The sequence below is a fragment of the Colias croceus genome, chromosome 12, assembly GCF_905220415.1.
Source record: "Colias croceus chromosome 12, ilColCroc2.1".
Lineage (NCBI taxonomy): Eukaryota > Metazoa > Arthropoda > Insecta > Lepidoptera > Pieridae > Colias > Colias croceus.
In genome coordinates this window covers 2716592-2736619 of record NC_059548.1, presented here as the reverse complement: position 1 = coordinate 2736619, position 20028 = coordinate 2716592, and the positions used below count along the sequence as shown (strand labels likewise).

The 20028-nt window shown below is 33.6% G+C and overlaps 1 protein-coding gene across 5 annotated transcripts in view; it reads right to left on the bottom strand.

Moving 5' to 3' along the window:
* The window catches only part of LOC123696371 (protein alan shepard), a 171640-nt gene that overhangs the window by 7612 nt on the left and 144000 nt on the right, over positions 1–20028 (bottom strand). For 3 of the 5 annotated variants that reach the window (XM_045642501.1, XM_045642498.1, XM_045642502.1), the window contains exons 3-5: positions 1427–1704; positions 1251–1309; positions 510–634 (exon numbers count right to left, since the gene is read on the bottom strand). In XM_045642501.1, the coding sequence (XP_045498457.1) occupies positions 510–634; positions 1251–1309; positions 1427–1704 (462 nt within the window). The remainder of the gene's footprint in view (positions 1–509; positions 635–1250; positions 1310–1426; positions 1705–20028) is intronic. The other 2 variants (XM_045642499.1, XM_045642500.1) reach the window with 2 other exon arrangements.

Sequence of the window (20028 nt, the reverse complement as noted above, 5' to 3'; positions counted from 1 at the left end):
CAGAGAAGTAAATACTAAAGCTAAAGTAGAGGTAGAAGGAAGGCTTGGAAGGTGGGGTTTCATTGGATTTGGGAAAACACCATGTTTTCGTAATTTTATTTCTTGTCATGTTATATTTTAACCACAGTGCTTATTGCGTCTATTATTAACTGTATATAATATGGATTCAATTATACTCTATAGTGGCTTAGACACGAGTTCCATTTATTCAACATTGAACTAATGACAGAGATAAACATTATTTAAGTGCAACTCTCTAAATTACTAATATGAACAGACATCACCTATTCAGCTACACTGTCTCTTAAATCTGAATCATTAAATATACTGATTGAATTGATTTTTATATCAGTATAAAGAACTACAAACAACACGACTAGCTCCCATCGTAGGGCGGAGCTAATGGTCATTATGGAAGTAAAGTATGTAGGTAAGTGTGACTGATTTATTAGGAATGAGGTAGGAGCAGGCGGTTAGTCATAATAGTATTACTTGCATGCATAACGTACACGGTTCAGTCTACGCAGGAACCAGATACCCACTTTAGCCATCTGGGCCTGGACACCTTTGGCCTGTAATCCCTTTACAGCTGCTTCCGCTGAGGCGATCGTTTCAAAATCTACAAAACCGTAACCTGCGAAAACAGAAATGGAATAATATGACGCGTTGACTACAGATGACCGAACCATTCGCGTGATACAATGTACGATTCATGCTCGATCGACAGGTATTTTAGAAAATATGGATGTTCTAAATGAGCATATTGCCTATTGTAATGTAGCGTTATGAAAATCTATCATGAACGAAATGTGCGACGAAACTCGAAAGTGTGTGCCTCGGTGCATACTGCATATAATGATAAATGTAACCCGTGTCATTAAAGAATATCATTACAAATGACCATCTAAAGCGTGCTGTCTCGCTTGCCATTTTGTATTTTTATTCTTCAATGAGTCAGGCGAGAATAAATAAATAAAATAAATATGACGTTATACATATAAATTAAATCGACTCTAGTCTCGTGCATATATTGGAAAATTTTCTCACCACATAGATGATATAGTATAATGAGGGTATATGGTTGTCTAGAAAAATTAACAGATTTCAGTTTTTGAATAATTGTTTACCGAATAATCTAGAAGTGTTTTGTATACAATACATATATACGTGAAATTATATAGGTAATTCAACTAGAAGAGGTATAGAATCTATGACAGTATAATAATTACGTTAATAAAAATTATGTTTACCTTTACATTTATTTGTATTTTTATCCAATATTGCTTTAGTTGATATAATGTTGCCATACCTGAAACATAAAAAGCCCATTATAGTTACTGTGCCCAAATACTGTAAACACCAAAAAAAGAACTGATATCTAATGAATTTAATTTAAAGAAAAAAATAAAGGAGGCGATCTACTTACATTTGGCACATTTGTACAAGATCCTTGTCAGTGGTGTTTTGGTTAAGGCCTCGAATGTAGAGGTTCGTACGGCTCAGTTGTTCACCAGAGGCACCCGTGGTAGACGTGGAAGACGCCGGCGGTGGCGGTGCGGTGCTCAGGCTGGTTGACCGCGTGCCACCGGCCGAATTTGACGAAGAACTAGACGCGGTGTTGGCGGGAGACGCGGCGGTTGGCACGCGCGTGCCGCCCGCGCAACCGCTCGTCATCGTCGCACCCGTGTACTGCAAATATAAACCCTAAATTACGCTTTACGCCGTATGTTCATGAATAATTACTTTTAAATGCAATACAATGTAATTTGTAAGTAGTTCGTAATGTGTGTGTGTTCAAGAAAACAATTATTTTTTCCTCTTCCGCTCGGATTGTGTTAGTGTTCAGACGTGTATTTTGCTGCGCCGCTTCTATAAAACCGGTTTACCTTGACTACTTAAACTACGGACTTTTGTCAAAAATGTCTAAAGTACAAAGATCTCCACCCGGAAACAAAGTGCACCATGTCTCGTCTGAAAATGATATTACTAGACTTGATCCCGAAAATACCTTAATTGGAAGAAGGCAAAAGAGGCTTCGTACCGATGTTCACTCCTCCGAGGAGAAATCTTTGAAAGAAGAACTACTTGCTATGCTTACTACTTGGAAAAAGGATCAAGATACGACATTCCAAGCTATGAGAACTGAAATTGCTGAGTTGAAACAACAGTTAACTGGAATACAAAACCAAAATATAGAATTAGAAAAGTCTATCAATTTTTTGTCACAACAGTATGAAGATATCAAAGAAAAACTCTCTTGTATGGATAAAGAAAGGCGTGAACAATTGCTACACATTTCTACTTTAGATAATAGAATTGATGATATGCAAAAAAAGGCGAAGTTCACAGTTTTGGAGTTTCGTAACTTACCTCAAGCACAACAAATAAAGTCTGAGACACAACAAGATTTATTTGATATTGTTCAAAGAATGAGTAATGCATTAAATATCGAATTACAAAAATATGACATAAAGGATATCTTTCGAATTAAGGGAAAATCTGGTAATTCAACAATTATTGCAGACTTTACATCCGTGTTAACTAGAAATAACATTCTAAGTGCAGTGAAACAGTATAACAAAGATAACTCACAAAAATTAACCTCCTCGTCTATAGGACTACCTGGTCCAAGCTCACCAATATTTGTATCTGAGAGTTTAACAGACAAAGACAGAAGGCTATTTGCTGTAGCGCGTAACAAAAGTAAAGAATTAGGTTTCAAATTCTGTTGGTCTAATAAGGGAAGAATTTTTGTGCGTAAATCTGAAGGTAACCCTCGCTATGAAATTAAAACGGACTCTGATTTGTTAAAGTTAAAGTCAACCTGACTATATCACTTGTGCCAATTTACATTTGTAGTGTTTAGTTTTCCAATAATGTATTTTAAAGTCTTTGATATATTTTTAATGTACTTTTCTCAGTGTATCCAAATCCTTACCACAATCTTTCAACATTGTAAAAGTATTTTACATCTACCCGCACTAACTCACATAGTTACTTATTACATTCCGTACCCTATTGCAATTACAGAAGATACAATTACCATGTTTAACTATACAAATCGTAAAATTATAAAGGAGAATGCCCATGAAAGTATGGACCACAGTATAGTGTTGCGTCAATGCCAGAGTGGTTTTGGAGGGTTCATCGATATTCAAAAGATTTTTACCAATTGATTTTTTTGTGATAAGAACAGGGGTTTTCAAGATATTGAGAAAAATGTGAATTAACCTCGAAACTTGAATAAACCCGATTTAGTTAGGTTTATGTGTGATTTAGGTAGTATTTTATCGTCTGAAGGTTATTTTTCGTTTAACATATTTAATCTATGCGTAGAGCTTATGCTTTCAGACAAAGTCTATCTGTTCATCGGCTAGTGCAGGTAGGCACCATAAATCTTCCGGAACGGATTTCAAGAAAACCTAAATATATATTTAAAAAATGCCAATAGAGTTTTTATTCGGTTTACATATTGTTGTTGTTGTTTGAATCATTTTTTCACTATATATTCGAAGAAAGAAACAAATAAAAATAACTGGTTACCTACCAAGCTATGTCATAATAATATATATCTATATTATTTTACTTCACTATCAAAACAACCTACACAACCTACCTATTAAAACAACCTACAGTGTATAAACAATACCTTACAGAGTGATTTTATGTTAATTGATTGATTTTTTGTAATTCAATGAAAACAATAATCGATATTAATACATTTAGCTATTTACCATAGTATGTCATAATAGTTACCGCTTGGTTACCGTGGTAACCGGTAATGGATACTAAATCTATGGTAACGGATCTAAACAATTGCATGTCTTATTAGATTTTACAAAACATTCCCTGATCAAAATATATTTTCCGATAGTAAGAAGGCCTCTAAATTGCCGAGATTTTTTTTAATAGTATTTTTATCTTGATACATGAGAAAAACCTGCACCAAAAATGTAAACGGTAATGGACACTAAATCTATAATAACGGATCTAAACAATTACATGTCTTATTAGATTTTACAAAACATTCCCTGTTCAAAATATATTTTCCGATGGTAAGAAGGCCTCTAAATTGCCGAGATTTTTTTAATAGTATTGTTGTCTTGATGCATGAGAAAAACCAGTACCAAAAATGGGCATTCTCTTTTCTTCATCATTCAAAACAAGCGTTTAACATTACAGTTTGAGTGCATTATAATATTATTTGTAGCCTTTATAGCCTTCAATAGTTTTGTGGTGACATTACATATATATTACACTAAAGTCTTATTAAATCATTTATTTGAATTGCAGTTTGATAAACATCTAAAACAGATTTCGGTCTCTTCACTAATACTGTGGTATAATATGTTTGGCAAAAAATCAACGAAGTTAATTATGGATTTTTATTTGATACTAAATACAATAATTATAGATTTTTCAATTGCTTTGTGTTTGGTGGAAATTAAAATTCAGTCATCTTCATCATGTGTGTTCGACGGTTACGGTGCCTTGAGATTTAATTTTATAAATCATGATATTTCTGGTAAGTCAAGTTATAACCTCATTTATCATTTTTTATTCAAAGCTCAGTTACATAAAGATAAATGTCGTTTCACTAGATTTTTGGTACCAGAAAATGACTTAAACTATACTTATAACTTGAAACAGTTTATGTTAAAAATCTATCGATCTAAGTTATTGGACCTGTTTGTGAGTATTTATTCATCTTACTCGAATAACTTAATTTTACGTCCAAATTATTTATTTGACACACAAATTGCATTTTACCAAATTTCCGTCATAAACTCACTAAGGATTAATTATTGTTTTCTGGTGACTAATTTTTATTCCGGCCTAATGCTCATCTGCTTTTTTACTGTGTTTGACACTTATGTAACGTATATAGTATTATTTTTTAAGGATCGTAAAATTAAAACCATTTATAATACACCGCTAACTAAAACTTATATTGTATATCGATTTACATTATTTATTTTGATTAAAATTATTGCGTCTTGGCTTGAGGTTTTTGTTGTAGATACATTGTGTATATTTTTTATTTCAAATTCGCGGCGATTAATGACTACATAAATAATTTGGACGACACCTCCTTTTGTGAAGCTATATCTTGCTCCCCTGAGGATTGCTCCCACTTACTGTCTTCTGATAATAATCATCTTAACCTTACAATATTATCACAAAATATACGTAGCATCAAGGCGAATTTTTTGGGACTTGTAACCTTACTAGAACGAGTAAAAGTATCGTGTGATCTTATTATTTTATCTGAATGTTGGCTATCTTGTAATCCTATTATTCCAAATCTGGATGGCTACTGCTCCCATTCAACTTCGTGTAACTTTAATCAAAACGACGGGGTTATAGTTTATTATAAAAACACAATAAAAGATGTAAAAATCGTTGAATTTCATATTGACGAAGCAAACTGTTTGCTTATATATATTGGCTGTGATTTAGTTATATTAGCTTTATACAGACCCTATGCTTTTCTAGATCCCTCAAATTTTCTAGTCTCGTTGGATAAAGTTTTATCTGACCTAAAATCTTATCGGAATATTGTGTTGATTGGTGATATTAACATTGATATTAGGCCTAATAATACATCCAATCACACATCGTCTTACCTCGAAATTCTTGGGCACCACGGTCTTATTCCGGGCCACTCTTTTCCTACTCACGGACTAACGTGCCTCGACCATGCCAACATTAAGACCCGTTCTCCGGCAAAGATCTTTGTTTTGGAATCAACGGTCACCGACCACTTTGCTATTGTATTATGCTTATCACAAAAAAAACGGAAAGTAGCGAATGACTCTCTTTGCACCAAAATAAATGAAGATAAAATAACTTCTGCTCTAAACTCAATTGACTTTCACCCTGTTCTTTCTACCTTAGATGCCAATCAGGCGGCAGACGTATTTATAGAAATTATCACCTCTGTTATTTTATCCTGCTCTATTGTCCTTTCATTACCCCGTAGACGTAGGCCTCTCAAACCGTGGGTAACTCCAGGATTATTGAGATGCATGCGTCATAGAGATAATCTTTTCAAAAAACATAAAAAATCCCCAAATGATGATTTATTAAAGCTGACCTATAAGAGATATCGCAACTTTTGTAACGCGTTATTACGTAAAGCTAAGATAGATTATGAGAAACTTGAATTTGCTAAGGCAGGCAAAAACTGTAAACAATTGTGGAAGGTCATTAAATCTGTTATTGATTCTAATAAACCGCAACCTACAGCTCACAATCTAATATCTAAAAATGAATATACCTCTATCTGCGCCATTAATAATTATTTTGCCAATGTTGGAAAAAACTTAGCGGAAGCAATCCCGTCTTCTCAACATAGCTACGTTGCTCCTGCTCACCACTCTGAATCTTTTGTTCTCTTAGCGACGGATGACAATGAAGTCCAGAATATCATAAATTGTATCAAGAGTGACTCCTGCCCTGGATGGGATGGTATCTCGTCTGCTTTTTTAAAAAAACATGTTAAGGTTCTTCTTGCCCCACTTACCCATATTTTCAATCTATGCCTTACTACCGGTACTTTCCCTAACGCTTTCAAAAAAGCCCTTGTGCTTCCGATTTTCAAGTCTGGGGACCGGAACTGTGTCGAAAATTATAGACCTATTTCCATTCTTCCAGCTATGTCCAAAATTTTAGAAAAGATTATAAACAATAGACTCGTAAATTATTTAGAATGTCGCAAACTTCTTTCGCCTAATCAATATGGTTTTCGTAAAAATCGGTCTTCCACAGACGCCGTTCACAACTTAGTTAATCACCTTGTTTCACAAATGGACAAAAATAATAAATGTATGGTTTTGTTTTTGGATCTTGCTAAAGCTTTCGACACAGTTTCGATCCCAATCTTACTGACGAAATTGGAGGCCCTTGGAATAAGAGATCTTCAATTATCGCTTTTTGAGTCGTATCTCACTAACAGAACTCAATGTGTTAAAATTGGATCTCTTACAAGCTCCGAGCACCCTATTTCTTATGGCGTGCCACAAGGCAGCATCCTCGGCCCGAGTCTATTTTTAATTTATGTGAACGATTTGTGTGATATTAAATTGCAAAATGGTGCTATATTCTCTTATGCAGATGATACGGCATTGGCTTTCTCGTCTAAAACCTGGCTCGAAACTTATAATCTTGCACAGCAAGGCTTCAATTCTGTTTTACATTGGTTAGATAAAAATGTGCTGACCTTAAATGTCAAAAAGACAAAATTAGTAAATTTTGCAATACGCAATGACAAATCTGATATTAATCACCTCCAAATTTTAGTTCCTTCTATCATGAATCCATCGAGTCCAGCTGTTATCGAAAGAGTATCATCTATCAAATATCTCGGCATCATTGTTGACTCTTCGCTAGCTTTTAAGGAGCATATAGAAACTGTTGGTAATAGGATACGAAAACTTATGTACATTTTTAAGCAACTACGCTCATCAGCTGACATTTCAATTATGAAAATGGTATATATAGCGCTGTGCCAGTCTGTTATATTGTATGGAATTGAATCTTGGGGTGGTACATATAAATCTTATCTAATTCAGCTTGAACGTGCCCAAAGGGCAGCTTTAAAGGTTTGCTTTCATAAGCCTCGATTATATCCAACAGCAGAATTATACAAACTATCTCAAGTACTAACAGTTCGCCAATTATTTATTCTTAAAATCGCGTTAAAACAACACAGTTCTACTCCTTACAATCCCCTTACTGAGCGTCGCAATTATTTATTAGCTCCGACAATTAGACTAAATACTTCTTTCAGTCACAGATTCTTTTTATTTCTTGGCCCTTACATTTATAATAAACTCCAAAATATTCTATCTGTACATTCTTTAAACTATCACAAACTGAAAATTTTACTTGATAACTGGCTACAGGGACTTTCATACGCTGAGACTGAGACCTTTTTAGACTCATTTATCTAATTCGTTCAAATTAAGATTTCAGATGTTTACCACACGCATTCAAACTCACTCACACTTACTCACACTACACACTCACTCACTCGTCACAATCACTCACACTTCATCCGGGTAGACTTTTGCATGTTTAATTTTATTATTTTTTTTTTGTATTATTTTTTTTATATTTTTTTTGCTAATGTAACTAAAGTAATTTAATTTTTAAGCTACATAGTTTCTTTCTTTGGCTTAATTATAATGTTCTGTTCATCCGAGTGGTGGAGACCTGGTGACCTGTATTACAGGTTTTACACCTACCACAGGCACCAGCTTTCTACACCTTGTATATGTTGCCTGTATGTATAATATGTATTGTAAAAGGAAGAAATAAATAAAGATTATAAATAAAGATTATTATTTATTTAAATTCATATATCATATAATTAACCTTTGAAACATTAATTTATAATTAAAGTCGATGTAGAGTTACTGAAAGATGGATTGAAAGCCGACTCTATATGAAGATGTCACATTCACATAAGATTCTAGTATGAAAGGAAGAAAAAGCAAGACCTCTTATTTACATTATGACATAAAGTTAAACCGGAATTGCTCTACGATTACAGAGTATCATCAAACTACAGCCACTAATTTCTGCTTACATCAAAATGACGCTGCTCATACGCACGTGAGTCGAGCAAATGAGCAATTTCGTCGTATTCACACGCGTTTAAGTTCATGAAACGAGAATAACAAGGGTTGGGCGACTTCATTGAAAATAACTGCTCTCCTAGAGGCGCGTTAAGACGCACGCCATTAGTTATTCAGCCGGGTATAATGAATAGGGAGGGTTGTAGGGATGTCACCTGATGAAATATCGTCTAAGTTATGAGTACCCGTTCGTTGTACGGGGAATATGTTGGGATAGGTTATGGCTACGAACAGATTGTGATCTTTAGTAATACGAAAATAACCTTCTATTTTTATTTATTTTTGTTGGATAATAACAATAACAGTCACTGCTATTCTTTCGTACAACATATTTGTATAATAAGTATATACCGATTTCGTTGGCATTTTTTATATTAATTTATCTTGTTCAAACTGACACCCGTAACGTTGAATATAATACATTTTAAAAAGGAGAATATCGAACAAATAAAACACGAAAAGGTGTGAAACTACGTCCGTTGTTATCGAGTGAAACGATATCCCCTTACAAGATTGATGAACGATAAGTCGTAAGAACGTAATTCAATGTCAGTAGGTATTCACAGGTATTCACATACATTTAAATATGTAATGCAATTTTGTACAAAATGTTCGGATATACGATCGTAAGTAAATTTATCTGAAAGGTCACCTTTTTCATTTTATCAACATTGATCTTCTAGTAGTGCGTCTTTCAGTTTAACTTTATTTGTTTACTTTTGTCATTGTTCCATGTTAAAGAAAAAAAATGTATTGTATGTACCTATTTGTTTAATTGTGAGGAATACACTTGATATATATTGGTATTATGTTCTTTACGACTTTATATTTTATGTAAAAGTACGAACATACAAAAAAAATCATTTCATCCCATTTTTCGTTGCATTTTTAACGTTGCCAACCCTAACAGGTAATGAACGCATGCCGATTCTGAGCACGCCCTTAATCGACAGGTCGTATGGACCAGGAGCCAACGGTATGGACAGTTACCTTGCTCGGACTACCTACAGGAAGCTACGCGTTGGGAGGTCACGTTGTTAAGCTGTGACTTACTGATTGTTCGTTTTAATGTGTGATTTAGAATGTTCTGACAAATAAGTTAGGTAGTAGGTAAAGAATGTTAAGTTTAAGCTGGTTTTATCGATACTGGTTTTGAAGAGAATGTAGAGTAAACAGAAATTAACTTATATTATGATAAATCTATTGAAAATGGATATTAAAACTAATTATTACATTCTGTGTAGGTACTTTTAATATCTACGTAGGTTCTCTAATTTGAGGAAAGGGGCCATCCATAAAGTACGTCACACTAATTTCATGAGATTTTGAGCACCCCCCCGTCCTTGTCACAGGTGGTCACATTTCTAAGACCCCCCCCTCCCTAGTGTGACGTCACATGTTTTGCAATTTAACATCGAAAAATTATTAAATTAAAACAGCAGTTCCGAAATTAGTTTTATTTCCATTTAAATTTAGTACTTTTTTATGAAATCAACATAATATCAAATATTTGAAACATTAATGTCATATATTAATTGTCAACAAAACAATTTAAACCGTATTGCCCTAAAGATAGAGTTGGACGTATTTTTTAGTTTAATTTATATTTCAAATTACGCGATTAGTACCTCTAGATTTTTAAATGTGATGTCACGAAACTTAGGACCCCTCCCACCCCTTGTCACACCGTGTCACACTTTGTCGACCCCCTCCCCCCCTCTTTACGTGTGACGTACTTTATGGATGGCCCCAAAGAGGAATTTTCAAAAATATTTAAAATATAGGTATCTAAGATCTTCTAAATAGCTTCCTTCCACAAAAATAGGAAATGAAATGATTATTTTTTATTTTATATAACACCGAACGTAATATTACTTGAATAACAATATACAATAATTGCTTACAAATAAATCTTCTTACTATAAGCTTTTCATTCTTGTTTGTTTTATTCCTGTCCAATAAATTATTGTACGATGAAATTCCACCCACGGAATAAATACTAATTACAGAGTAAACAATACTCAGTAAGTGTCCAATAAACGTAACATAAAAAAGTAAAGGCCTATAAAATAGTACAAATCAACAGTTCAAAGTCCATTATGAGACGTCTGTATTTCAATTACCCTATGTATTAATGCTATTTGCATAAAGTTTACATATTAAACGCATAAAGTACGCGTGTCGGTACATGTAAGAGATAACTTGCTGGCAAATTGTTACTTAAGAGTTATGAGTAACTTATACGAGAATTAAACTGAGTGTAATTACTTTCAGTGTATATTTGGCTTTAGTTTCAAATTGATGATAATTGCGCGTGCTACAGAACTATGTATGGAGCTTGACGTTTGGCATTTGATTGTATAGAACGGATTATTATATGCTCTTATATGGTTTATATTTTTCTATATAAGTATATAGTTTTCGTGTTACAACTTTAGTATACTCCTCCGAAACGGCTGGACCGATTCTCATGAAATTTTGTTAATTGGGTAGATCTGAGAATCGGCCAACATCTATTTTTCATAACCCTAAGTGACAAGAGCACGGCAGAACAACGTTTGCCGGGACAGCTTTTCTTATATGATGTTCAACTCTTTTGATATTAAATCTATGAGCAATCTTTTTATAAATAGGCAATACTATGTCTACTAAGAATAGTAGTTGGACAATTATTAAGACACGATGAATTAATCAATTACAACGAGTAAAAAAAAAGTTTAAAAGGAAATTCGTCGTTATCGATAATGGTATGATAAATAAGTATATGTAAACGAATGGAATATATTATATTCCGAAAAAAAATTATGAATAGAATTCCATCAATTGGTTTCTTTATTTTATACGTTATGGCACAATACTTTTTTCTTATAAAATCTCTCATATTCTTTTTAGTATAATATGTACCTATAAATAAAACCATTTAAATCAAAACAGTCTCACATTAATAACGCTCCTTTTTTTTCAAAATTAAATTGAAACGTCATCAAATACTTTATTAGAAATATTAAAGGTAGCTTTCAATAGCGAGTCTGTTGGGAAATCTTTGAGAGCAATTCTTTTACCAAAGCATTCACATTCTTTTAAATGAAAATGTTTCAAATACAGAGGAAATGATTGAGTCACGGGTCTCTAAACGATAACACGTATATAAATTCAAGGCATATTTTTGCTTTGTCATGTGGTTATTAATAAAACATCCTTTATATTCCAAGTTTACGGAAAATGTTACAGAAAAAAATATTATGGTTGTGAATTCGACTCTATTTTATCTATATTTTATATATTTTTCAATGAAATGAAGTATTCAATTTTTTGACTATCAAATTGTTTTATACATTGGAAATTAGGCGTTGGAAAAAAAGAACGTGTCGAACATTAAAACAATTTATTTAATTACCTAGGACATCGATTATTTGTTGAATGAAAAATAAACTTGACTAACACAATTTGAAGAATTTTGCTTATCTCCTAATTCTTAAGCCTGTTAAGCATAAATAAAAACTCAATCATATTCAGGGTGAAGTCTCAAAAGAAACTCGAGTAGCCTTCTAAATTAAAAATGCACTCAACAAAATCTCTTATCGGAAAAGAGCTAGCGCTCCGTAGCAATCATCTAGAGTTTAAAATAATTAAACGGAAAGAGGCAAGCCGTCTCAAGAGCACTAATGTTTCAAATTGGCCAGACCACATCAGTCACATTCGTAATTTAATTTCTTCAATATTACTCCCAAGAAGTTGGAGTTGCCATTGGACAGGTTCATTCCACTCGAGACACGCTTTCTCGAAATCGAATTTAAAAAGTTTAGCGACATCTCAAACTATAATGTTCCTGTTTCTAACTGTCAAGTGTGTTCTGACTTCTCTTTTGTATTTTTCATGGTAAGTTTATGCTAACGATGGACAATACAATTCGTATTTGCATTACTTTACTTTCAGAAAGAAAATAAGATTAAGCACAGATAAAAAGTGGTAGAAACCTTGTACCATTTCATTAATAATTATGTGTTGTGGCTGAATATAAATGTCGACAGTCGACACCTGAATATCAAACACGTCAATATATCTATGATAAAAGTGCCAACCCTCAATGATACTTAAGAATTAATTTAATCACACCACTGAACATTAAAGCAGCAAGTAAAACCTATCCCACCTACGCTTATTATATTGTTGCTCGAGTACTTTCAAGGTTCAGCGCGTGTATTTTCAAAACAAAAGCTGTATGACATTCAGAACGGATGAGAGCTCAATCAGACGCTCAGGTGACAGGCGACAGCGCGCTTAGAGCCAGAACCAATTCTGACAAGTAATCAGTACTTCGCAAACACATCACAAACTTTTGACGATTCTATTTGAGGAGATATCAACGCGGAGTTCGCGGAAAATACTTTTTTCCTTCTCTACTTCAAATTACCATGGATCGGGAATAAATTGTGAATATCAACGACAGGATATTCCCGAGTTTTATAAGAAAATTTTCGGTAGGTATTATGCGGAAAATTAAAATACAAAAAATATTTACGAACTCTGTTCCTTTAATTTGATGAAATGAGGAGAAATGAGGAATTACTGAGATCAAGAAAGATGATATCTATACTATACTATATTTACTATACTATATTTTCAAATAACAGAAAAATTAGGCTTCGTAAATGCACTAAGCGCGCTTATAACTTATTATCAAGTCAGGTTAATGATATGGCTGCTTTTAATATAGGTACCAATAGGTACTAACATTTGCCAAAGTAACAGTATAAAACAGAAAAAATATCCTTACGCAAAGCATATGCCATGCATTCACCATTACAGCTTAAAATTACATCAAAACTGACGCTGACACTGCTGCAGTGTTGCGCCTTGGTTGCGCCGAATAATTCAAAGCGTTTAACCCTTCCCGCAAGTAAAAAGGTTCTTTATTTTTGACTCAAACAAAATGAAGTATAGTGTTTTCGTAGGCTATTAACTAAGGGCCCTACAATACCCGAGTGCGGGGTGACAGGGCAGTCGTTTGTGCCCAAGGGTACATGAAGTACTCTCACAGCGTTTGAAGGATTTTATCACCGCTCACGGAGGGCGCAAGTCGCAAATGAAGACTAATTCATGTGTTAAAACGTCCCCGTGACTTAAGAGTTCATTTTGAGTGAACGTGGAGCGCGAAGAGTTATTTGGATTATAATTTAAGTCGATCCAACTAAGTCTTGTAATTGGGAAGACCTTGGCAGAATTGTTACAAGGAGTATCGCTAGTCTATTGCACTTGTAGTTCTTCTTGATTTTTTATTTAAATTACCATAGACCAGTATGTGGCTTATGTATTATAAATTATAATATATTAGATACACGACTATTAACAATACAGTATTAATGAATACTTAACAAATTACTTACATCATATTTTTTTAATGTATCTTAAAATAAATGTATGTGTAATATACTACTTACTATAGGTTATAGAAAGGAATGAAAATTCTCGACCGTAGACTATTAAATAAAATTGTAATAAAATAAAATAACTAAGACAAATATTATAACTTTTCGCTGACAATAATCTTGGTCAACCAACTTGGATATAGAGCAAGGATTACGGCACATATTTTCAACAAAAAATTACTTTTCCATGCGCTTATAATAGACAAATAATAACACTAGACACTGATCGTCACTGTAGATATTTTGTAAACAGTTATATTTTAAATTGAGCCTATAAAACAGAAGCTCTTTCCATCAAGTCATCACACAATAAAGCCAGTTTTTATACATCTGAAAACTCAATCTGTACGAGGTTATTCAATTGCAAAATTTACTTTCCCATAGACATCTTGCGGTTTGGTTGCAGCCGCAGATGTCTGTTATTTGTGTAAAACCACACCGTCTTAGTCATGCCTTAATCACCTAACCATATTTTATATTTCAATCCTCGTGCCACTGTATGCTTTAAATAAAGTATTTTATCATGTTCGGCATTATATTAGCTTGACCCATATTTAAATATCACATTTTATGAACAGTTTTTTACACTTTTAAGATAAAATTTTCTTGTTGAATGAGTTGTAGTCACAGATGTAGTCTGTAGAGACATCTGCGGTTGCAATGATTATTAAGTTATCGATAAATTTAGATATTATAACATGAATGTAATCGTAAGTGCTTATTTTGGTATTAATTCCAATATTACAGATTCCCGAAACTGCATCCTACGCAGTTCTCACAACACGCACTCATAGAAATAATAAAAAGCTTTCTATTCCAATTATGCATTTTACTACAACACTAAGTATCTCATATTGAGAGCAATGACGTCACACATAAGGAGCGAAGGGAGACGGGAGGCTATAAAAGGGGGGGTGATAAAAGGGGGTGGAATCACTTCGCACTCAACAGTTGGTCCCGACTAACGTGCGTCTACCATATAATTAGATTTAATAACGAAACGATATACTTTTATAGAGTTGCCATTAATTATTTATTATTAATACGAACGCCTCGCACCCACATCCTTGCAGATTATAGTATCATTATACCTTTTTTTTTTTAGTGGGGAAATCTTCCAAAGATACCCACGGCCCCCGGGGAAGTAGCCGTGGGTTATGTCGGATTCTTACCGACTAAAACCCCACTGTGTTCCGTCGAGCCGCTTTAATGATGGGGCCGCGGGTATTGATTAGAATTCTTCCGCGACCAGTATCATTATACCTACGTATTATAACGTAAACTTTCGTATTAAACATATGTATATCTTTAGAATTATATTATGTTAACGTTTATTGTAGGAGCAGTACTCAATCTAAGGTTTTAATGAGGTGATAGTAAATTTAAGGACGTTGAACGTCTATGCGTATGAAAGTGAAATATCTGAGGTTAGTATATAAAAGGGGATATTATAACGATACATGTTTTTAAATAAAAACTAGTAAGAATACAAAACGATAATTAAATCTGTAATGATAACTATCGCATGTATTTAACAGAACAACAGAAAAAGCCTCTCCATCAATGATATTATATATAGAAACCTCTCCATAATTAAAAAGAAAAATAATTAACATCTGTTTACTTCCATCTTCCAATCAACCTCGTAATCTTCTCGCCCACAAGTCAAACAAAAAGGAAATAAACGCGTCCAATAACTCAAAAGCTAGACAGAGCGTTATTTGTTGAATATTCTGTTGAAAAAAACTATTTCTATTGATAGCAGGCTTAACTAAATGAAACACAAATCCCATTCAATCTATTTAAATTGCTCACTCCATTTGTTTGTCGCTGACTAGATCGGCGTATCGGTAAATGTATTACCTACGGGTATACAAAAGTAAAATTCTTAATGGAGGATGTTTTGTAAGAAATCCAGGATACAACCGATTTGAAAGTCGCTAGAAACATTTGCATGTTAATAAAATTGGCTTCGTCAGATGAGTAAATTAGTGTAACAAATTAGAACCCCTGCTGAGGAAATTAAACATTGAAGTTATTGAGTACATTATCATGTATATTCTAAGTTGTCTTGATTATTTTCGTTAATGAATAGAGATGGTGGATAATGTACACGTACAACGTGAAGGAGCCATAATATGTATTCCACCCTCACTTTGAAGGCAAACTTTTATTGTATAATCCATAATATGTAAGGGTGGTGCAAACTTTACTGAAGACGGATAAAACATAAATTTCTCTCACATTAGGCTCTGAGACAGTCTTCAAAAGTGTTTTCAAAAGCAAAAGTTTCATAAACAAAAACTAAGCAATGCAATCATCCTAAAACGATATGTATCGTAACGAAATTACAATGGACACAAGATAAACGATATCGGGGAAAAAGTTGCTCCCATATCCCAGTAAATTTAAATATCGGCAGTTGGCCCAGCCTGCGTCACTCAAACATTACCATAATTCAACAAAAAACACCGAAAACATCCGCTTCGTACTACAAAAAGAATTCCTTTTTGGCGTGATCGGACCCTCGATTTACAATATAACATGCTCGAACTTCGAACTAAACCCAACCCGCATAAATATTTGATTTGGAGGGAACTACATTTTTTAAACTTGCTAAATGAAGTGTTACATTAAATCTTTGCTTTTGGTGGTTCGAGGCTCGAGGGGCGCGGGTCCTTCACCTTCCGCCGTGGCAGAAATAAATCTAATACTTCGGATGACAGATATCAGCAAGTCTTGTTTATTTATACCTTCGCCCCGACGAGGGTCACACATGTGAAACGTGCCCTTCCACATTGTACTAAAATAAACTATTATGCCGCGTCAATAAACGTACGAGGAGTGTAGTTAGTAGTTACCAATCCATTTCCTTATCCAGAAATAGATTTAAGTATGACGATCGATTGCATAAGCGTTATAACAATCGAGAATATTTAGATCAGGCAGAACGCTGAATGTTATTTAGTGGGTGGAAAACTGTAGTGTGATTCATTAGACATAATTTACTATTCTAATAATCATGGTTCAATTCAGACAAGCAAACGGCATCAAACAGAAACAATAAATATAACAATAAAAAGCTTCAATGGCTATAATTATTTATAAAATCAACATGTAGAGAAAATAACAATTTCATTCCTGCGTTACCAAAGCTCTATCGTGAAGTTCAATGAATAGCTACAAAATATATTTATCTCAACGTTTGAACGACAAAAAGAAAAAAAAATGCGTCATCAATCCAATAAGAGATTTGAAAATATTATCTGTCAAGAGAAGGTATATTATAAGGGGCACATAATACGGATTATCTGTTCGAAACATAACTTGCGAGTGAATTAAGCACTTATGGTTCTCCTTGTGATAAAAAAACAGTGATCCTTTCACCAAAAAAGTGCTGAGGGCACTTTAGGAAGCAGGGCTGTCCGCGAAATGAATTAGAAGTCTAATGTAAGAATAAAAAGAAACAGCTTGAATGAAGTTACTTTTCCTCGTTATTTTTCCCCCAAATTTCTGGGGCTTCGTATTCTTTTAATGTGATGTTATTATTGATATTGTACGTAAATAAAACGATGAAATTATCAAAAACCTACTGTTTATTTACAACGCCAAAAGAAAAATTGTGTGTATTGTAATAGTTTGATCGATTATTATTGCTTGGTTAATTCATAGCAAAATTTAAATCAACAATTCGCCTAAATATAGGGATTAAAAAACTTGCATCCCTGACTGTAAGTGCGTGACGCATCTAACAAACTGAGGCGTTGTGACACCCGTGACAGTTGACATATACCGGCCATTAATCAGCGGTGCATTGATATCAATGTGAACGGAGTCTTATTGACACATTTGAGATTCGCAGATGATATTGTGCTATTTGCAAAATCTTCGGAAGATATAACAAAAATGATAAAGGAATTGGCAACGGAAAGCATGAAAGTAGGATTAAAACTGAACCCAGAAAAAACAAGAGTAATGACAAATGGAGAGAGAATTACCATAAACTTGGGAACCAACCAAATTGATTACACAGATGAATATATTTACCTAGGACAGCTAATAACAGACGATAATCAGATGTGCAAAGAAGTCGAAAGAAGAATAACTAATGCCTGGAAGAGGTACTGGAGTTTGAAAGAGATTATGAAAGATAAAAATCTTCACGTGAATATTAAAAGTAAAATATTTAATACTTGTATACTACCAGTTCTCATGTACGGCAGCCAAACCTGGTCCTTATCACAAAACGCGACTAGCAAACTCTCATCATGCCAATACGCAATGGAGAGGAGCATGCTAAATGTGAAAAAATCAGACCGACTGAGAAATCGAGCCATAAGAAGCAAAACAAAGGTCATAGACATTACATGCAAAATTAGAAGGATGAAGTGGCGATGGGCAGGACACACGGTAAGAGGAAAAGATAAATGGAGCAAAAGTGTAACACAATGGTATCCTAGAGAAGGTAAGAGGAAAAGAGGTAGACCGCACAAAAGGTGGGATGAAGAGATAAGAAAAGTGGCTGGCGTCACATGGAACAGAGTGGCCCAAGAAAGACATGAGTGGAAACGGTTGGAGGAGGCCTTTGTCGACTGGCAAACAGATCTACAAAAAATAAGCAAAATTCAAATAAGAGACTAGATTAAGGTTTACATTAGATTTTAAGTTTTATTTGTATTAGAATCATATTATAATAATTGTAATGTGGATCTGAATAAAAGGCTTTTTATTTTTTTTTATTTATTTTTATTATTTTTTAATCAGCGGTGCACAGATACTTAAATGTTGATGTAAAGTTATTCCCAATCAAACTAATAGTACGGGAGCTAGCAACGTTTAAAAAAAAGTCATTTTAGTATAGTTGGGTTTTTGATATACTGTTTCTCTTGCTATTTCGGTTAGAGTCCGGGCTGTCTGGCTGGCCGCAGTGGTTGCGTTTATTAGTGCGCATCTTATCTGCACAGAAAAATATCCTTAATTTAAAGTCATTTTTTAACGCGTAATTTTTAATCTTTTGCCTTTAGATAGATCCATCAGACATAATTTTTTTATAGCAAGACGTTTTTTTCGTTGTAAAATAGGTGCCATACGCAATTTTTATTTCAATTTAACTAAAATGTCATCGAAATAAGTGAAATTACATCAACATGAGTCCGCTTAAAAGGTAAGTAATAACTTTATTATTTATATTATATTATCCTTTTTTAATACTTATATTGAATATTAGTAAACTAATATTTTTAATAGATGGTTTTTCATATTTATTACACTTTTGGGTATAAATATGAATTTGATGATATTTGTATTTTCTAGTGTTTGATTTTACGCGAGTATTATACATTTTGAAATTAAAGACTTGGGAAAATAATACAATGAATAAATCGCGTTTAAAATCCGTTAAAAAGTCTTTAATTTCTTGATGAAATTTGGTTTTTATCAAGTTTACATTAACGTCCTATTTGAGGTTCGTTGGGAAAAAGGAGGCGATATGGTAGATTGTTACAAAAAAACTGTAAATAGTAAAATGAATATTATATATAGTATAAGTAACACAGTGATTACTTATCCTTCACTGGGACTCATGTTGATGGAATTTCACTTATTTCGATGATATTTTAATTATATTGAAATAAAAATTGTGTCTGGCACCTATTTAACAACGAAAAAAACGTCTTGCAATAAAAAATGTATGTCTAATGGATCTATCTAAAGGCAAAAGATTAAAAATTACGCGTTAAAAAATGACTTTAAATTAAGGATATTTTCCTGTGCAGATAAGATGCGCACTATTAAACGCAACCACTGCGGCCAGCCAGACAGACCGGACTGTAACCGAAATAGCAAGAGGAACAGCATATCAAAGAACCAACTATACTAAAATGCTCACTTGTCAACGTTGCTACCTCCTAGAATATAACCATTTATTGTCAGGAGCAGTGTTGCCAGCTATAAAATAT